We start from the raw sequence: 21,898 nt of genomic DNA on the forward strand, positions 1-21,898 counted from the left end.
TTTCAATTTCTTGAAACCTTACTTGATTTTTCAAATAAGAATGACTACACAACAATCCTGGGAGGTGATCTTAACATAGACCTGCTTACCTCGTCCACCTCTGAGCAGTTATTACAGACAACACTCTTCTCGCAAGGCTACAGTAATATGATTCAGACTCCCACAAGGATAACCACAAAATCATCCACACTGATAGATCTATTCATAACAAACCTGCCTAAGCACGAAACAACAGCAGGTACAGTTTCATCAAATATCAGCGACCACTTGGCAATAGTTTTACTCTGTAAGACAACACCTAAACGTACGAATACTGTATCACTTCCAAGCAGAAAAATTCAAAACATCAGTGAGTCTACAATATCCATTTTTCGTAGTAAACTTATACAGACAAACTGGAGTGATGTTTATAGCACAACATCAGCTGATGATGCATATAATAACTTTTTAAATAAATTAATAGATGCATATTCGCAGTCGTTCCCCTTCATTACTGCAAAAAATTCAAGAAATCACGCAAACCTTGGATTACCAAGGAGTCCCTAATAATGATAAAAAAGAAAGACAAACTCTTCCATAGATTTCTAAGCACGCGCGATACAGAAGATTGGAAAGCCTTCAAAAAATATAGAAACAAAACAAACGCCATACTGCGGAAAGAAAAACAGCGGTATCTTTACCTATTCTTTGAGACGGGTCATACCATAAAATCTGACGTTATGTGGAAGAAATTAAATGAGCTACTTAATCGAAACCCCCATTGTCAGAATACACATGAATTAATTATAAATGAGAAAGTTATTTGTGGACAAGAGCTAGCTGAAGAATTTAACAACCATCTAGTCAACCAGGTTACTAGTGCTCACTGTGTAGAAGCAACGGGAAATATTGCTAGAAATTTAGACAGCATCTTTTTTGTTCCCACAAGTGAAAGTGAAGTCCATGATGCATTTAGTTCTCTTCGCTACAGTTCGGCGCGGGACATAAACGATCTTCAGCTAAGGCCTATAAAAGGTGCACTTGACTTGCTTACACCACATCTCACTCATATCTACAATTTAGCTCTCTCCACAGGCGTTTTCCCAGCAAAGATGCAAATATCTAAAGTAATAACAATTTTCAAAGGCGGCGATCGCAACAATTTATCAAACTATCGCCCAATATCCTTGCTACCTATCTTTTCAAAAGGACTTGAAAAAGTAATTCATATCCGCATCATCAATTTTTTTGAAAAGCACAATTTGTTAACACCGACACAATTCGGCTTTCGCAAAGGCAAATCCACAGAACTAGCATTGCTCACACAGAAAGAAATTATACTAAAAGCATTTGAAGAAAAAGAAGCAGTAATTGGCATCTACATTGATTTTTCTAAAGCTTTTGATCGTCTTAATCACATAACATTACTAAAGAAACTAGAAATATATGGAGTAAGGGGAACACCACTAGCACTCATAACATCATATCTACAACATCGAAGGCAAAGCGTTTCAATAGATAACAACATGTCATCATACAGTCCTGTAACCACCGGCATACCTCAAGGAAGCATACTTGGCCCTCTCCTATTTAACATATACGTAAATGATATCACATCTGTTAGCCCTGTTCCACATTATATATTCTATGCAGATGACACTACCTTATTATTCCACGAGCGTAACTTTCAATCCTTAGAGGCTGGTATTAACGCGATCCTTCAAAATCTCTACCAATGGAGTAAAGCGAACTCCCTGGACATTAATACGAAAAAAACAAAGGCAGTCATGTTCACTCCCAGGCAATCGAAAGCACCACACTTCTTAAATATCACATTAGGATCCGAACCAATAGAATTTGTTGATTCAGTTAAAACACTTGGCGTATATCTGCACAAAAATATGCTATGGGACACTCACGTTAATTATGCTATAACAAAAATATCTAAATCTGTCGGAATACTAGCGAGGTTCCACTCTTTCCTACCACAAGCATTTAAACTGCACATATACAATGCCTTGATTCTATCACATATAAGTTTCTGCTTTCTTGTTTGGGGGAGAACAACCGTCACAAATCTAAATCGTTTGCACGTACTCCAAAAAAAAATCCCTTCGGCGTATCGTAGGGGTCGACTCGCAAGCCCACACAGGCGAATATTTTATGCAGCTTAATGTAACAAGTGTACATAATCTATACCTATATACATTGGCAAAAAGATACAAACAACAACTTCGTAAGAGCCAGCAAGAATTAAAATATATGGCACAGTTAACTCGAACAACACATGTACGTGATACACGCTTTTCAGAACCTTGGAAAGTTCCTTATTCCCGGACAAATTATGGGCAACAAATGCTACGTCATTCATTACCAACACTTTTAAACAATCTTGAACATAACGGAATTGACATTAACCACATTAGTATTTCAAAAATTAGGTCTTTCCTGTCGGAGCAAGCATCAGACAACCCATACTAATTAGTGCACCTGAAATAATAACATGCAATTCTGTTGCAAAACCGTTTGCCTTTATGAATATGTACCTATGCACGTTCCATTCTGTTTGTAAATTACTACAGTTTATTTTGTTTTGTCTTCGTACTTGCTGTACATATAAAAAATTGTTTAAGTTCCACAAGAGAGCTTTGTAAAACCACTCTATATTGTTTAACCTTGTACGTTTTGCTTGCTTTGTTTCATATTTCCATATTCCACGAGAATGCTTTATATAATGTCCACCTGTGTGTCGTCACTGCATGCCATGTAAAAGGGGGCTTGAGCGCAATCAAGTGAACATGTTTCACTTTTTGCTCGAGCCTCCTCCGTTCATTTCTTTCTGAAGGAAAATAAACTGCATTTGATTTGATTTGATTTGATTTGAACTCCATAGCCTTGTCTCAAACTACTTCATACAGGTACCTCGGCATTGAGATAACGACCAGTCTCCGGGGTCCCCCAATGATCGGTGCTTGCTCCGTCAAACGCTCCAATCTCTATTTTCCATACGCCTTGAACTCCATAGCCTTGTCTCAAACTAATTCATGTTAAACGACCAAACACTTTGTTTGGGCACGTTCTATAACTGTAGTGTGTATTTGTGTGGGCTTCTTCTTTATATTTTCTTTGATTGACTATATTAATTTGTTTCTCTGTTACTTTGCCTAGTTTTCACAACTTTGCTGGCCTTTTCATATATATTACCGTCGGACACTATCTTATGTAATGTCCCTACGGGAACCTTGGTTAATGAATGATGATGATGATGATGATGATGGCGCTGCAAAAGGCGGGCCCACGCTGGGCGGCTCGGTCCGGCGTGGCGCGGCACTGCGCACGTGTTTTTGCCACATTTCGGTGTGTGCGGCTTCACTGCTGTGCTGTTTTTAACAAGTTATTTTATTTTGCACCAAGGCGTTGTGTTTGGCTATCGTCGGCAGAGTAGCCCACAGCACGTGAGTGCTGCGCAATGGGAAGAAAGTGCTTCGTGCCTAACTGCAATTCGGGCTACCGGATTTCTGCGGAGCGTGTGCCATTATTCAAATCTCCGTCCGTCAATGCTCCTTTCCGGAAGTTGTGCCGTGCAATTCCCAGGGCAGACCAGACGTCAATGCCCACTGACCATGTCTGCGCCAAGCATTTTGCAGAGGACGGGATATCCAGGGCATATTACGCGGAGCTCGATGGAAGACTGCTACTGGACGCGGAAAAGGGGCCTGTGCATTCCAGAGATGCAGTTCCTACCTTATTTCCGAACAGTCCCAAGTATCTCACGCAGCCAGAGAGACATAGAAAGCCACCTTGGAAGAGGAAGCCTCCTGAGCAAGCATCCAAGTGACGTCGGCCGAAAGTCGACGACAACGGTGCGATGCAGCGTGTACAAGCTTCCTTGCCTGCTGTGATGCCTGCAGATCCGGAAACAGCCTTGCATCCAGCGGTTAAGCGACAGCATCTTGACTCTGACTGCCACTCTGATGTCATGTGTGGCAATTGATGGTGCTTCAACGAATACACCGCCTCGCCATTTATCCTCCAGTGGAAAGGAGCTTATTGAAAATTATGCCCGTTCTATGATAATTTGCATCGGAATAAAAATTCCGTTTTCTCAATCTTTTTTTTTTGGTTATGGTCCATGATACAACGCGCCCTTTCATCACGTCTCATACATTTACGGCGTGAGAAAGTTATTACCTAAAACTTGAGTGGTAAATAGCCGCGCTCTACTAGTGCGCTACATCGTTAAAATTAGCCCACTCAGCTAAATAATGTTTAAACGGTCTTCATATAGAGTGAAGAAGCAACGATAAGCGTGTAGCAGAAACTTTCCGGTGCAATAGTTTTCGGCACTTGTGAGCGGAAAAGGGCACGAGGGCCCCCACTTATACAGAGTTTTTACGAACGTCACATACGAGGGCTTCTGGGATACGTGCCGCCATCTTTAGGTACTGAGCGGAACCGCGGGCGCAGAGCGCCAAGCCACGCAAACCTACAGGGGACGCGGTCCATCCGTGGGTTCGTATTTATGGTTCTCCACGGTGTCATCATGCCGATGTGTGCCATGTTCGGCTGCGCAAGCAGAAGGAAGTCTTCTGCGCAGAAAACAAACACCGAGCCGGGCGTTGGACTTCACTGTTTATCGAAACTGATTATCTGGCAGCGCGAGCGCCGGAGCCTTTGGCTCGCGCGGATCAACCGGAAAGACTTGAAAAACCTGGACAACGTTCGCGTATGTGGTCAGCACTTTGTCACAGGTGAGAAAAAGTAAACTTTATTGATTGACATAAGCCTACATACGGTCGCTGTCGGAGATGTTTACCGCGGTGCTGCAGCTGGTAAATAACTGTGGTACACGAGCCTCGCCGTCGCCTATGTGTTTGCTGAGACAATGTTCGTAGCAAATTGAGTGAATGTGTGTAACATTGTGCGCACGGCACCAACTTTAAATTTTCCAGGAAGACCCTCAGGCTTTATGGACGACGCGAAACCGAACTGGACGCCGACGCAGCCCCTGGGTTACGGGCCCGCCGAAAGACCAGCTGTTGGCATGTCCGCCCGGTTTGCACGGATGAAGGCGCGGCAGAAGAAAGCAGCCGCTAAAGTTATCGCCGATGCAGCGGTGCGCCAGTCATCGGAAGACGAATGCACTGCAGAGGCGACGCCTGCCGATGACCCGCCGCACGACAGCTGCAGCTTGCGCCTGGAGCCGAGAGCAGGTCGGTTCTGACACACAAAACACAACTTTCTCATAAGTGAGATATTACAATTTCTGCAACCTGTAGAGCTAAAAATTTTAATTCCCATGTTGCAAAGATAGCAGTACAGACTGAGATGACTGTACAAGACATCCAAGCTGTTGAGCACGACAACAAGCGACTTGCTGCTGAGCTGCGTGCCACAGGGTCAGAAAAAAAGAAGGTAGAGATGTCAGTCATCATTTCATGGTGACGACGCTAAGGTTACGTTTTATACGGGATCCAATAGCTTTTCCATGCTGTTTGCTGTTTTCGAGCTTGTTGAATGTCATGTAAAGCACATTGAACAAGATGGCCTTGGAAAGTTTGAGGAATTTATTGTGTTCCTTATGAAGCCTAAGTGGAATTTCCCTATGCAAGATCTTGCGTACCGTTTCTCTGTTTCAGACACGACAGTGAGCAGAATTTTTGACAAATGGCTGCACGCAGCTTTTTGGCGTTTGAAACCGCAAATTAGATGGCCTTCAATACAGGAGATTCAAAACACTATGCCTCAGCCATTCCTCGCTTCTTTTTGGTCAAAGGTGGCAGTCATGAAAGACTGTTTTGAAATAAGGATTGAAAGGCCATCATCGCTTGAGGGAAGGAGTGAGACGTGGTCCAACTACAAGGGCGGCAGGTAAAAGTATCTTATTGGAATTCACCCACAAGGAGTCAAATCCTTCATTTCAGAAGGCTGGGCTGGCAAGACAGGTGACAAACACATCACTGAAAACTGTGGCATTTTAGATAATTTAACACAAGGTGACGTTGTCCTTGCAGACAGGGGTCTTGATATAGCCGATACTTTAGGGCTCTACTGCGCTGAACTGCACACTCCTGTCTTCACTAAAGGCACAAGGCAGCTTACTGCTTTAGAAGTGGAAACTACCAGACGGCTTGAGAATGCACGAATTCATGTAGAACGAGTGATTGGTCTGGTACGTAATAAGTGCACTATCATGAAGGCTGTACAGCCAATCGACTTTGTGACATGCAAGCCGGGACACATGTGCTCTTCACTAGACAAAACTGTGTTGGTGTGCTGTGCCCTCACAAACATCTGCCCATCCATAGTACCTGAAAACCAGCAAGCATCCAAATGAATTTTTGAAACTGCGGATACTCTGCTTACTTGCTTTTATAGCCTGTGTCTGCAGTAATGTTGTGGTTTTTTCTGTTTGAGTGCCTATTTTTAATCGTTTAGCCATTGACAATGTCTTGCTCAAGAAGCCATGCAATGTGCTTGTAAGCTTATGTGAAAAACATTTTGATGAAATGTAGCTACATTAGTGCTTAAGATGGAGACAAATGCTTTTCTATGTGCTCAATATCAAATGCAAACGCGTTCAAAGTGAACCAGCAAGTTTTATTCCTTATTTAAATTAAGTGTGCCCTGATATAAAGCACAATACCGGCTTAAAGTTTCAGGTAATCTCTCTTCAACAACTGCAGAATGAAAGGTGAGAGGTTGTGGTGGTGGTCTAGTGATCTAAGCCTTCATTAAGCAAAGCTGCCCTGATCTGCCACGGGTTCAAATTGTGCCTGGAGCTCCTGTGCCGGCACTATTTTTTTGCCGCTCCATACCATTCAGACGAAAAACTTCACGTTTCCGAGGAGTGTGCACTGATGCTGAGCCCCGTACGTTTCCACAGTTTCTAGGCTGTTTACCTGCAGTTACCAAGAACGAGAGCTAAAAGCATTTCAGGCTTACATACTAATTCTAAATATTGGAAGCCATCGTACCTGGCCATTGACCTCAGCAAGAACACCTTGGTTCTGTGGTGCAGCAGGACCCATGCTAGTGGAAGCCTGCAAAGTGTGAGAAGTGTTCGCATTTGCAAGAAGAGTAATGTACAGTGTTGGTGAAGCCTTAAGGCCAAAGGCTTTCCGTTTCAGCAGCCACATAAGGGAGCCATTACGGCGCTATTAAAGACCGAGTGACCTTAAAATGCTAGCAGAAGGTTTCTTCTTGCGGTAGAGAAGCTTCCTGACTTACTAGTGTTTTGAATGATCCGCTACACGGAGCATACCAGCAACATTCATTTCGCGGCAGCTGAACGCTGTGGCCTTAAGACTTTTGACCAGGACTAGGCATCTCCAGAGGATTTTTAAACATTTTGAGTTTACTATCCCAATACACTTCTTAAACCTTGTCTCAGTTGCAAGAAATAATTTCGGAAAATATTGATTAAAGACTTAGTGAAACGTCAACAACTAGAACACAAACGAAAACTAGATTTCGACCACAAAGCCATCGTTAAGCAAAGCTGCTCTGAGCTTCCACGGGATAAAATTGTGCTTAGGGCTGCTCTCCAGGCATTTTTTTTCTGCTAATTCATATCATTCGGACGGAAAATATCTCATTTCCAAGAGGCGTGCAGTGATGATGGGCCCCATGTTTCCAGTTTCTAGATTATTTGCCTGCATTTATCAAGAATGAGAGCTAAAAACATTTCAAGCTTACATAATAATTATAACTATGCGACACCCTCATACCTGGCTGCTGACCTCAGCAAGAACACCCGGGTTCTGTTGTGAAACAGGACCCATGCTAGTGGAAAACTGCCAAGTGTGAAAAGTGTTCGCATTTCTTCCAAAAGAGTAATGCACATGGTAAATTAAAAGGCAACTAGAGAAGATATTCAAACCATCACATTAAACTTCATGAACCTGGTCAGAGTAGCAGGAATTAATTTTTCAAAATAAATAGAAAAGAAATAAAGAAACGCAATTAACTAGAACACAAAAAAACTAGATTTCGACCAATAGATCAAAAGATGATGTTAAAGGGTTTGATTGGCAACACTCGCGACTTAGCACCTTCAATCTTGGAGGGTCCTTCACGGCACCGAATCCGGCGGCCGCAGAAGCCATTGCAATAGCCAGCACCATCAAAATGATCGACACCCAGCGCCACGGTACCCACATTTTTACAAGCTCCAAGCCGGAGGGCTATACAGGTGGACGTGTTCCGCGCAAAGCTCTCCGCCTACTGGGCGGCCATCTCCACCATGATCATGTCATCACCTGGGTCCCAGAACATGCAGATCTCAATGGCAATATAAGGGAGATGCCCTAGCACGAGACCATATCAACCGAGCGGGACACACTGACTCTACACTACTGTAGAGACCCTCCGCCTAAATAGGCGTCTCTACCCTCCGCCACATAAGAAACTTTCCCCGGGGGACTCCTACCACCTAAGACGCATCCAAACACTTGCTTTCCCCAATCTCCACCACCTACACCGCATTCACCAAACTTTATACGCAGATGCGTGTCCTTGGTGAGGCGATATTTCCATATTCGTGCACATTACATGGACATATGCTCAGCTAAACCGAGCCACTTAAAGCAGCCCAACGCGGCGCTGGAGCAGTGGGAGCTAACGCTGGCCAGCGGCACCCTTGAAGACGAGGAGGCACCAGTCGCCATCGCCAAAGCGCAGGCGGAAGTCACTGAATGCTTGGACTGAGGATCCCACCCACAATCCGCTCCGGACTCCTTTTAACAAATAAATGTTTATTCTTCCTCTCGGCTACCTCAGCTATCTTATCCATATTGCTAGTGACATTTCTCTCTCTGAGCGTATACATCTGGCTTTAGGATACCTTCATTCTTTAGAGCATACTCGATTTTCTCCATCTTAATATTTCTTATGTCGGCATCCTTGCGCTTATTGAATAATTTTGATAGCTCTGCCAGTTCTTTTCTCTCCGTAAGGTTAGAAATTTTTCTGCTTTGGCATTTCTTAATAAGATTTTTCGTCTCCAGAAATAGCATGCCGGTATCCTGTCGAACCATCCGACCGCCTACTTTTACTGCGCACTCCGTAATGATAGCTTTGATATTATCGTGCATTGTTTGAACATTAAGATTGTCTTCCCCAGTCAGAGCCGAATATCTGTTCTGCAGCGATATCCTGAATTCGTTTGCTTTCCCTCTTACCGCTAACTATGGGGCAGAAATGTGGAGGATAATGAAAAGGGATCAGATTATGTTGAGGACGACGCAGTGACCTATGGAACGAAAATTGATAGGCGTAACGTTAAGATACCGGAAGCGGGCTGAGTGGGTGAGGGAACAAATGCCGGTTAATGACAACCGTTTCGAAATCAAGAGGAAAAAATTTGCTTCAGCAGGGCATTTAATCCGAAGGCAAGATAACCGCTGGTCCTTAACAGCAATGGAGTGGATTCCATGAGACGGCAAGCGTAGCAGACGCGCCAGAATGTTAGGTCGGCAGATGGGATTAAGAAGTGTGTGGGCGTACCGTGGCCACAGCTGGGAAAAGATAGGGTTAATTGGAGAGACATGGGAGAGGCCTTTGCGCTGCAGTGGGCGTAGTCAGTCTGATGATGATGGTGGTGCTAATTTATGGACTTCCGCTTTACTAGCTTCTCCCGTTCCTTCTTCAAGTCAGAGCTATTTCGAGACCTCACCATTCTGTCGTCGCTACAACCCACCTTTCCGAGGACCTCCACATCATGCACAATGTGGAGGTGTGTTTTCAAGCAAAAACTTTGCAATGACGTAAGAATCAAGCTAGAAAAGCCATGATGGATACATTTCGCGTGCTAAAGGTGCAGCAGATGAGAAAATGTATGTAAGGCTTTTTTCCGCCATTATGAGGTAGTTGTCGAATCCTAGAAAAAATTTCGAAAACGGCACAAGTCTCAAATTAGGTATTTTAAGGAATTTTTGTTCCAAATATAAAGAACATTTGTTTCCAATTTGCACATTACAGAAGCATTTAGGTGCTAGAAAAGTGCACCAACTTTCAGTGTTGCTCAATATTTGGAAGCACAAGAAGCATTGCCGTAAATCTGTTTTTTTTTAATATAATAATGTTTTTCATAAATAGAAGCAAAAAAACTCCATTCCTCATTTTTTTTAAAGTCCTTAAAAAACTGCTTAGGAGGAAGTGAAAAATAATATCCAAGCTCAAATGTGTAGCTTCTTGAGCACCGACAGGAAAGATAAAATGAAGGGGCGGAAGCAGCGAACACGCCCTCAGCCGCTCTAAAATTTTCTACACATCCTACGACGGAGACCTTTTCCATCAAGAGAGAGCACATCTAATTACTCTTTGTGGACACACCTCCATATGTGACGTAAGCTGCATTCGGTGGTGCCACTATCTCCGAGCGCGGGTAACAACTGGGAGTGCGGCCCATGGGAATGCATGTAAACAAAAGCTTTCAACGCAATTTTCTTACTGCACAGTGCACCTATGGGGTTGCCTTTCAACAATTGAGGCAATGCCTACATAAGCATAGCTATCACATGCTTAAACGAATCAAAATATATGAACCGCGGCTAACCAAGCTGTATTTTTAGTCAAACGCAAAAGAAAAACTGACCACGGTATGCCTGAAGCGGAACGACAAAGCGAGGGCCTGGGAACACGCATGGTTTCATAGCTGCAGTGTGCACTCAGAACACCATATTAAACTCTTTTTCTTTATAACATACATTTCTAAGGGCTGCACCCCCAGCTGCCACCCGCACCCGGCGATAGCGGCACCGCCGAATCCTGCTTACGCACAGATCGGTGTTTGCCCATAAAAGGTAGTTAGGTATGTTTGTTTGTTTTTTTTTGACGGAAACAGTTTCAGTCCTGGGATATGGAGAAAATCTATAGCAACGGAAAGAGTGTTTGCTGTTTGCGCTAATTCATTTAGGCGCGCCTGCCGATGTTCGAGAAGCTGCAGGTTTGAGTTTGGTTAGCAATGTCGGAAAAAAAGTAATGAGCATGTTCTTTCGTATCCTATTTCGCCTCATTCCAGCGACTTATTTCAGGAGTTTTAAGAAAAACTGGGGATGGGTTTCTTTGCTTAGTTTTCTGAAAAACAGTGCAATATTCAAAAACGCCATATTTAGGGCAATGCTTTTACTGTTTTCCTATACTATATAAAAATGAAAGCCGATGCAGCGGCGCTCAGCGCGACGCGAGATTTGTTCATTATAATCGAAATCTATGTTCCTGATGTTGTTGCTTCGTTCTCTTTTATGCCCTAGATACTTACCTGTGCGAATTGTAAGGAATATATGCTCTATATATGCTGAGAAAAAAATTCATGAAAATAGCCTCAATTGAGACTTCTGTCGTGTTAGGGTTTATGGGCCCAAAGAACGCCTGCTATGAGGGACGCCGTAGTGGAGTGCCCCGGAAATTTCGACCTTCAGGGGTTATTTAACGTGCATTGATACCGCACAGTACACGGGCATCTAGAATTTCAGCTCCATCGAAATTCGACTGCCGGGGCAGGGATCGAACCCGTGTTTTTCGGGCCAGCAGCCCAGCCAATTGCCACAACCTCTGAGCCACAACGGCGGCTATGTCATCGAAGGGATGGCTTTGTCCGTCGAAAGCGCGAAGAGCTCTGCTCGAAGATCGATGATAGCCTGGTGCTCACTATAACGCCGCGGAAACATTACTGTCGCACTACGAATTCATCATGATAGGTATTCCTGTCGATGGTCACCGTCCAGATGGTGCAATAAAGTGGCCTACCTGCAGTCCGGATTTGTGGGCCGTCCCAAGAGACTTTCCTGCGCTGTGTGGCGAACTCTGCGATCATCACCGAATAATGTGTCCACTAGAGCGCAATCTTTACGGCCGTCCAATTCGGATGTCCTGCGTTGCGCGTCGTCCTGGCATCGGGTCACGGTTTCTTTGGGTCTGTGAATCATGGGGCAGGGCGTGTCGCCGGTGCTTTTCTCGGTGGCGGCATCACTCTGAAGTCGGATGGCGTCGGCATCGAGCTCATTTTAAAGCCAAAAGCTTCACTGCGCTAGGTGGTGCAGCCGTCGCGCAGGCCGGATGATCGACCTTGCATGACCTTCAGCTCAATTCAATTTTTTTCCTGAAAAAAAATTCTGGTGGTACACCTGGGCTAAAAGCTGCATTTGTCAGCTTGACGAGGCCCATGGCCCAGCGAATTACAAGGCAGGGCAAGTCACATAAATAGTGAAAGCACAAAAAATAAAGGAACATAAAATATAATTACTAATTTAAACACACAGCACGGATAGACGCTAGCCGTGCATGACCGTATGTGGCGCAGTTAACGTGTCGAACCCTTGACCCATGACCTTTAGTTGATCTTTGAGATCTGACATTCGACTTTTGACCTTTGACATTCGGTGACTTTTGATATGAAGAATATCCGATCGGGAATATCCATGTGCAGCCATGTGATGACATAGGACCACATGATACCATATCATAGCCATGTGGTCGCTTGGGTATATGTAGAACGGCTGTCGCGAGCGTGTAGCGAAGCTGCCATGGACGAGGCTCAGTCGCTGATCAAGCGTACTCTCTTTTTGTTGAATCCCAGGGTTAGCCAAGTTAAGCCACTACCAATTTTTTGTATGCGGCGTCTGCGTAGTTGGTGCGACGTCTTCATGTAGCATGGTCGCTGGACAATCTTTGGTGCTTCGCTCGTGAGCAACCTCATCTCCTACGAATGCTGCCTTTAGTTTCCCCAAGGCTGGCCGCGGTACCTTCGTCGCACCACGGCTTCGTAGAAGCGGCGTGGCGACGTAAATCGCGAGGCTGACGGCGATGCCGAGCGGGAAAGTTCGCTTCGCACATGCTCATCTTGACGCAGGCAATCGTCGATTTCTTGCGGGCGTTGATAGAGGCGTGTTCTTGGTCAGGCACGTAGATCGGAGGGGGGCACCCGAACAAAATTTTCTTTTTTAAACTGAGGGAGAGGAGGATTTTTCCTAATGCAAGCGTTAATAAAATAATGTTTGTCTGGTGCGCATTTCAGGTACGCCCCTCACTATAATGACTCACACAAACGAATTTTCATACTCGGAAACCGTTCTATACAACATGGTCGCATATAAAGTGAAATAAAAAAGCGCTCAAGTAAATACGAAAACGTCAACTACAAAACAGAGACCTTCCTGTTGTACTTCACACATAGTCGCAACCAGGCACGTAGCCAGGATTTTTTTACGGGGGAGGAGGGGACGGTGGTCTCGGGTTCCAGCCCCGGACCAGGACGAAATATCCTTTAACTGCGAAGGTTCAAAGAAAGCTGTATAGCCTTCCTTTCTAGCAGTATGGCTGCGCTTTAGTGGATATGCCGATCAGTAATTACTCCATCATTACAAATTTACTCCTGCTTTGGGGCTTCCCCTAAATAATTGTCCAAAACTCAAATAGATACTGTACTCACTGATTTCCGAAAGGCTTTTGATGTTGTCTTACATAATAATTTACTTTTGAACAAAGTGTCATTTCTTGGTCTTCCCGATTCACTCTGCGGTTGGATAAAAGATTATCTGAAGACCGTCAGCAATATAACGTCTGAATGGGGTAACGTCGCGAGCGGTTCATGTTTTGCCAGGCGTGCCGCAAGGATCATTCCTTCGGCCACTCCTGTTCCTCATTTATATCAATGATTTAACTGCAGGCATTGCTTCGACTGTGGGATTGTACGCGGACGACCGCGTTGTATATGACCCTGTGTCATGATCCGGAGATATGAGCATGTTGCAGCTTGATCTTGAGCAAATTCGCTCTTGGTGTGTCAAATGGAACATGGATTTAAGCATATCAATATGCGGTCATATGCAATTCACGAACTAAAAGAAAAAGGTCTCTACTTCACTGTACTTAAATAATGTTCCAGCGTAGCGCGCTGACAAGGACAAATAGCTAGGCGGCACATTCACTGCGACGTCGCATTGGACATCCCACATCGAGTTAACAATAAAGTGCTAAAGCGTGTCGCCTTTTGCATCTTTTCTAGAAAAACATCAAATCGGCACCCAAAGCTTTGAAGGAAACTGCACCTTAATAATCGTAGGCCGGTATTAGTATACGAGTGCGTAGCGTGACATCCGTTCACAAATGTTTTTGAAGAGAAGCTAGAGCGCGAAAAAAAAGGCTGCAAGATTCGTTGCAACCTTCTAAAGCTACGGTATTAGGGGTTCGCTAATAAGACAAAGCCTAGGGTGGAAGCTGCTGTCCCCACGCAGATGTCGGATTAATGTTTTCACACAATGCTAACAAAGATGAAATAGTAATTGACAAGAACATACATTTGAAACAACATCAGTATCACTCCAAGAGGCGAGGTAACGCCAAAAAAAAATATCCGGCCTTATCAAAGTCGCATCAATGTATGACACTTTTCATTCCACGAGCGATAGAAGAATGGGATTTGCTAACGGATGAGATCGTCTCTGCACCCGATTTTTCATCCGCCACAGAGAGCATCTGATCAATGTGATTTATTTCATACGTCGAGTGTGAAGTGCGCAACACCTTTTTTATTCGGATACCTTGCTTCCTGGTCAATGTGCTCTCTTCCGCTTTTAGTGAATAGTTATTTATAATTTTGTTTTATAACTGATTCCTTGCTTTTCTTCGTGCTTACCCTTCTAACATTGTGTTTGCAAGCAACCCCCCTGGGATAACGCCCAACGTGCTGTAGGTATACGTAATAAATGATAAGTTCTAATAAATAAATAAATATAATGTGTAATATAGATATAGTCTTGCCATGTGACGTTGGTTAGTTTAGTTAAATTTGTGATATGGCATGACATTTTAGTTCGGTGACACTTTAATGATAAGAATAAGCATTGTTGTGTTGTGTTGGGGTTAGTGCCGCATAAGCATCTAAAGCTATCATGCGCCAAGCTGAAAGGTGTAAGAAAATTGTTTTCTGCAGAATTTTACAAAAATGCGAGAAACGTTCGTTGTTAAAGGGCCTAAAAGTTAGATCCTATTACCCCGTAATGTTGTGAAAGATATTTTAGAAATGGCTAGTATTAAAACCTTTAAAGAAGATCGACTCCACCCGCCCCGGCGGCTCACTGGTTAGAGCGCTCGGCTACTGATCCAGAGTACCCGGGTTCGAACCCGACCGCGGCGGCAGCATTTCGATGGAGGCGAAACGCAACGGTGCCCGTGAGCTGTGCGATGTCAGTGCACGTTTAAGATCCCTAACAGGAGGAACGCTGAGGGAGCCGAGCGGAGAGCACGCGCTCCACGTGGGCTCTGCGAACTTCCTGCTTTATTCTCCCGATGACCCTTCATATATCACGACCCGCACGAATCGTCAAATTACCGAGGCTGCCGCATGATGATTACAAGGTGGCAATGCGTCTATGCACAGAGGTGACGCTGCAGAACAACTCCGGAAGGTCACTACTTGCTGCTTTGCAGTTCAAGCTCAGCCGCCAATTAACCCAGGATGCCGGGGTCAGAGTCAAGCCGGAGCAAGACATCGCTATTCTGAGCACCTCGGATCCGGACCTCACTAAACAGATACGCAACATCCAGGCAATCAATCTAGGAGGAAAGGAATAATCAACAAATGCTTATGCTGCCTTTCCAGACAGCTCATGTAAAGTCATTATCGGTGCCTTACCGATACCATCAGAAGAGGAATTGCTAAACTGCACGGAAACTTATCAACAACAAACAAAAATCATTCAAGCGAGGCCTTTCGGCACAAAGGGGGCATGTCTATATACCTTTGAAGGCAAAGCAGTATCATGGTTTATCTACCTCAGCGGCATAGAATACAGGTGCAAGCCAATCCGACCAGTGATGCAGGCCTGCGGATGCTGCCTGAAAACAGGACACCGTGCTGACATTTGCCCCACTCAGCAGGACAAAATATTCTACAATTGCGGAATACACAATTCTCCACTAGAACATCTCGATTGCAAAACGACTGCATCGTCTGCCACACATCCAACCACTCCACCATTGACACGAACTGTCTGGCAAGACAGAAGAATTACAGCAAAAGAAGGAAAAACACAGGCGAAACTAATGAAGCCGCAATCCTACGCCATCCTTATGGAGACGCTGCCGCACAGAGCACACTCCTCGATGTGCAGCAGAACCAAAAGACTCAGCAGAAGCAAAAGACTGCGCAAAAGCAGAAGACTGAACAGGAGCACAAGATTGAGCATCGACCCAGGAATGAGCATCGGCCCAGATAGAATTAAACCTAAGTCGACCGGCCGAGTGAACCGCAAAAATACGTCAACAGCACAACACTGCCCACGAAAGTGAATCAGAATAACGGTCCAAGCAAGGCACTCACCGTCAATCCAAAGAAACCTTGGAACCGAAGCACAAAAGAATGGCCACCACTCCAACCGCTGACGAAGGAGAACCGGCGGTCACCATGGCCCCCCAGATACTTTTGGAACAGACCATGGAGACCGAGAACCCGGAACCGTCGCACTAACAAAATAACAAAAACACACACGGAAAAGGACACTGTGGTCACTGTGAACGCCGGATATAAAAATCTGGAACGCGATTTTGCTAAACTTCAACCACTTCGGGGGCCCAGTGGTACCAAGACGAACGCCACCGAGCCACGGGCCTCTACCTCGAAAGCCAGTGATTCCGGAGCCCGCATCCAGGAGACGCAGTCACTCTGGGACTCTATATATACCCGAGAAAGGAACCGGCCCTGCTAAAAAGGGTGAGTGGTGCGTCCAAGCAGCCTCCACTACTTCCCCTTATCCAACCCCTGATGCCGCCCCTCCCCCAAATTACACCTCAAGAAGCGGAACAGCAATAAATACGTTCCGCTGAATTTCGCTCAGAAATAACTAGGGGTCGTATTCCGAGTTTGTGTCATAATAACAAGCGTCATAATCTGCCGCAGCGGCCGCCCATGATTGGACAAAACGCCGGAAGGAGATGTCGGTTCGGTAGCGACTGTGAGCGGTGGCAATATGTCACTGCGTTGGGGTTGCCGCAGGGAAACGTCCAGTGGCGCTTTTGCACTTTGCCGACAAATGGAACGCGAGAAATGCGAGAGCAGAAACATTCAGCCAAGAGTTTAGTTTCCCATCGGATTCCACTGTAAAGGGGTAATATGAAAGCTGCTTTATTTGCACAATGGACTACAAAAACAATAGTTCACATACTCATTTCTGCACTGTAAAGGCCGGAGGGGTACTTAAGAGGAAATGTTGTACGCAATACGCGTGCCTTTTCAGTGACAGAAGGCGGCCGCTACAGCCGTCGATCCACTATGGTAAATAAAAAGCAGCTAGCTTGTACGCACGACACGTCGTTTTACATTTATCTTGAGGGTAAAAGGGAACAGATAGGAAAATTTGTGACATGCCCTCACTCACTGGGTGGTGGTGATGTCTATGGCAGATTGTAGGATATCCTGGGTTGTTCCAAGGGATCCTCTCGTTATCTAGAGGGTTATATCAGCTACGTATATGGCTGTGTTGAGCCTTGGGATAGCAGCAATGGCCTTTGCCACTGGCGCCAGGGCAGTGTTAAAAAGTAAAGGTGATAGCACCGCCCCTTGAGGGGTTCCCCGGTTAGGCAGGGGGAAAGGCTGGGAGGCGATATCCCCAAGGTGGAGTTCTACCGTGCGTCCCCGAAGGAAGGCACGAACATATTGTCATATGCGGGCACCGCAGCCCGTGGTGGCTAATGTCGTGAGGATATGGTCATGGCTTACTGCTTCGAAAGCCTTATGAATATCCAGGGCCAGTATGGTTCGCGTAGCGGCAGTACAGCGCGTAGTGTAAAATAGAGACTCTTTAAGGGCGGGAAGTACGTCTTGCGCCGAGATGTTTGGACGGAAGCCAAATTGAACTTTGGAGAAAAAGCCTGTTGTTTCTAGGAACGGTTGCAGGCGATTGAGGATGGCATGCTCGAATAGCTTGCGACACAGCTTGTTGAAGAGATGGGGCGCAAATTTTGAAGCGTGAGCGGTTTCCCGGTTTGGGTATAAATCGCATGCTGCCATGAATCCGGGCTGATGGGAGCGTCCCAGCGTGCCAGTGGTTATGAAAGAGCTCCGTGGGTTCCTGAAGGGAGACTTCGTCCAGACTGAGTAGTGCCTTGTACGTTATGCCATCCGGCCCCGGCGCCGTAGAGGGGTTAATACTAGAGTGTTCGGCGGGCTTCGATTAAGGTAATGTCGCCATCAAGTTCCGTTTTAGGTGGAGGTAGATTCGGTGGATCTGCCGACTGAAGGGATGTGGGTATATAAGTGTCCCGTAGTTGGCCAATATCGCCTGTGCCCTTTTCGAGCTCTATTTTTATTAGACGTTGGGTGCTTACCTGTCTGAGATTTAGAGGTTTTTGGATCTAAGAGAGCGCGTAGGAGAGACTACGTGCGTTTATTACTTAGTGCATCCTTGAGGTTGTTGCAAAAGGTTGCCCAGTTTGCGCGGGCTAGCGTGTTTGCGTATTCTTCTGCCTCACGAGTGAGAGCGGCTATGCGGAATCTCAATTTACGAGTGTGTCGCTGGTGAGGCCAGCGCTTAAGAAGTCCCTGCAGGGCTTCCCTTAGATGAGCGAGATGTGGTTCAACCTTAAAGTCTGGTTGCGCTGCCGAGCCCACGTTGAGGGCACACGTGTATTGCTCGATATTTTAGTCCTTTGCGGGGATGTCGAGCTAAGCCCTGGGCCTACGACTCGCGGTGGCGCCGATAGAAATAATGACGTGTTAGTGGCACTGGACAATATCAAGGCTGGTCAGGCATCAATTCTAGAAGAAAGTAATTCTTAACCAACTGGCTGATCACGAGAAAGTACTTCAAGAAATTAAAGCTAGACTTGCTGAAATTGAGAACGACTGTGCTTCTTTAAGCTCTCTTAAACAGCAGTGTGATAGCGTCCAGTGTCTCGCTGAGAATAACCCAAGTAAATTAGAGGACCTTGTGCGTAGAATAGATCACTCTGAGGATCAGTCTCGTCGTCCTAATCTTTTGTGTTTTGGTACAAAGGATACCGATCGTGAAGATTGGGCGGAATCAGAGAAGTTAATTATGAAATTTTGTTATACCAAGCTTAGGGTTTCAGTCGAACCAATGTACATCGAACGAGCATACTGACTCGGGCGTTTTGATGGTAAGAAAATTAGACCAATAATGGTAAGGTTTGCGCACTTGAAAATTAAAGAACAGGTACTTACTAATGCAAACAAACTGAAAGAGACCAATTTCAGCATTTCCGAAGACTGTTGCCAGAACACCCGCCTAGCTCGTAAAAACCTCGTCCAGTTTGCAAAAGACTAACGTGAGAAATTCACCCTGCGGCACAACAGGATGACCATAGGCAATACCACATACACATTACATCAGTATTATCAACAGGTTTTACCTTGCACCCTATAGCTATCCCCTAGTCCCTCGCACTGCGCGGCTCTTAACTCTGCATCTTTCCTTTACACTAAAATAAGAAGCATTCTTCCTAAACGCGAAGCCCTCATCAGTCTCATTGATGCCACTCAATGGAATATTGTTGTCCTAACTGAAACCTGGCTTAATGAACTAATAGATTACAAAGCAGTGCAGGCCATATTACCAGAATTCGATATTTTTCTACACGATCGCGAAGCCAAGCGAGGCGGCGGCGTGCTGATAGCCACCCACCGCAACCTTCAATGCATCAATTTAAAAATTGACTCACCCCTTGAAATATTATTCATCTGCTCCACCGCCTCTTTCTCGGCCATTTTAATCGGCAGTGTTTACCGTGCTCCAGGCAGCGACGCTTCGTTCTTTCCACTATTTCATGACACTATTTACAGTGTAACCTCGTAAATTCCGCATGCTACTGTCTTTATATCAGGCGATTTTAACTTCCCTGCAATAAACTGGTCTTGCCCTTCTGAGATCGCATTAAATTCCGCAGAATATCATTTTATGAACACGTGTCAAACCTTTGCTTTAACCCGACTAGTTTCTTCCCCAACAAGACAAACTGCACAATCATCAAGCATACTTGATCTGATACTAACGTCCCATCCAGAGAAACTATTACCCCTCTCATATATTCCAGGGCTTAGTGATCATGTGATAATCCTTGCCAAATTTCTCAGCCACGTGCCAAGACCAAAAAAAGCAACCGAAACAATCACTTTATACGATAAAGGCGATTACAGCAGCACTAACCGTGGACTTGACAATTTCTGTGCTTGGTTCCTTATTGACATTGAGCAAAGATCTACCGTGAGTAACTGGCTTCTCATTAAGAATAAAATGATTAACCTCATCCAGCGGTACATTCCTGCAATTACTGTGAGTGAGCGCGTTTCTTCCCCTTGGTTCAATAATACACTAAAACGCCTTAATAATAAGAAGAAATGGCTTTTGCGGGCAGCCAGAAGAAGTAATAACTTTAGCACGTGCAAAAAATATTACGAAGCCGAAAAGGTTTAAAACGCCCAAGTTTTTAAATCTAACCAAACATTTTTAACACCACAATCCCCGGAATGTTGCGCACAAACCCTCGTCAATTTTGGAAATGCATTAATCCTAACCCTAGGAACACAATAACACTTCGCGACGATGCAGTTTCCGAACAGGATGTTGCCGAAAAGCTTCAGTTCTGTATTTGCTCGTGAACTATACGGGGATCTACGTGATTTTCTGTCCTTTGGTTTTCCTCTTATACCCGTTATATCATTCGAACCCCATGGTATTGTTAAAATAACTGATTCTTTGAAACTAACCTCATCAGCAAGTATTGATGACATTAATGTTAAGGTACTAAAAAACACAAAACATGTCACAAGTGCCTTGTCTCATATCTTTCAGCAATCTCTTTCATCAGGCATTGTACCGCACGACAGGAAAGTGGGTAAAGTCATTCCAGTACCAAAAAAGGGCCTTCATCTTCTCGTCACAATTTTTTTTATTCGAAAAGTGTGCCATGGGACATAAGGTGAAGAAAGGGGAAGGAATGCGGGAGATTGAAAGTTAAAAGAAGGAGTGAAGACCCGTTGCGCTGAGGTAGTCGCAGTGGTTGCTGATAAAACGATTGTACATAGTCCAGCACTCATAGTCACGTTCGCGGTTCCACCGCAGGCCCACCTCCCTGAGGAGCCGTTTTCTACTAGCAGCCGTCGCTGGGCACGTCCACAACAAGTGCCGCACATCACAAATGTCCGGTGCAGCGCTACAGTGAGGGCACCTGTCAGTTGCTGGCAGATCTTTCGCACGCCACCGATGACGGACAGATGGTGTCAGAGCCGCCCCTGCCCGAATACAGCGCACGGCCCTTTTTTTCGTCCCAATTACCGTCCGATATCCAATAGTAGCGTTCCATCAAACCTAATGGAACATGTGATCTTCTCTCACATTATGAAATTTCTAGGTTCTCTTAATTTTTTCACGCAAACCAGCACAGATTCATAAAGAGCCTTCCTTGTGATACTCAATTAGCTCTATTTATTAAAGACCTAAGCGCTAAACTTGATCTCAACATTATAGTGGACACCCTCTTTTTAGACTTCGAAAAAGCCTGTTACAAAGTTCCACACAAGCGGCTTTTTTTGAAACCCTCACATTTCAATATCGATTTTCTTGTTCTTGCCTGGATTCGTAACTCTCTAACTAACCGGCAACAGTTTGTTTTGCTAATAAATGTTCATCCTCCCGCTCCTCTGTTATTTCCGGGGTACCCCAAGGCACGGTCCTCGGGCCGCTTCTTTTTCTCATTTATATAAACGACCTACCAACTGACATATGCTCTAACGTACGCTTGTTCGCTGATGATTGTGTTGTTTACCGTCCTATACTCACTAACAATTATCACCAGCTCCTTCAGTCCGACATTGATAGCATATTAACTTGTGATAAATGGGTAATGTCGCTTAACGTGAAAAAAAACTTATTTCCTTACACAGGTTCCACTCTGACACATC

General features: G+C 45.0%; 1 protein-coding gene and 1 pseudogene across 1 annotated transcript in view; both read left to right on the forward strand.

The window, feature by feature from the left end:
- The window catches only part of LOC144095608 (uncharacterized), a 30,561-nt gene extending 25,358 nt beyond the window's left edge, over positions 1-5,203 (forward strand). Inside the window, exon 3 of the mRNA XM_077629282.1 lies at positions 4,932-5,203. Coding sequence (XP_077485408.1) covers positions 4,932-5,203 — 272 coding nt within the window. The remainder of the gene's footprint in view (positions 1-4,931) is intronic.
- A 104-nt stretch (positions 5,204-5,307) lies between these two features.
- LOC144095609 (uncharacterized) overlaps positions 5,308-21,898 on the forward strand; it is a 43,742-nt pseudogene continuing 27,151 nt past the window's right edge.

This window comes from Amblyomma americanum, chromosome 6, assembly GCF_052857255.1.
Source record: "Amblyomma americanum isolate KBUSLIRL-KWMA chromosome 6, ASM5285725v1, whole genome shotgun sequence".
In the NCBI taxonomy this organism is placed as follows: domain Eukaryota; kingdom Metazoa; phylum Arthropoda; class Arachnida; order Ixodida; family Ixodidae; genus Amblyomma; species Amblyomma americanum.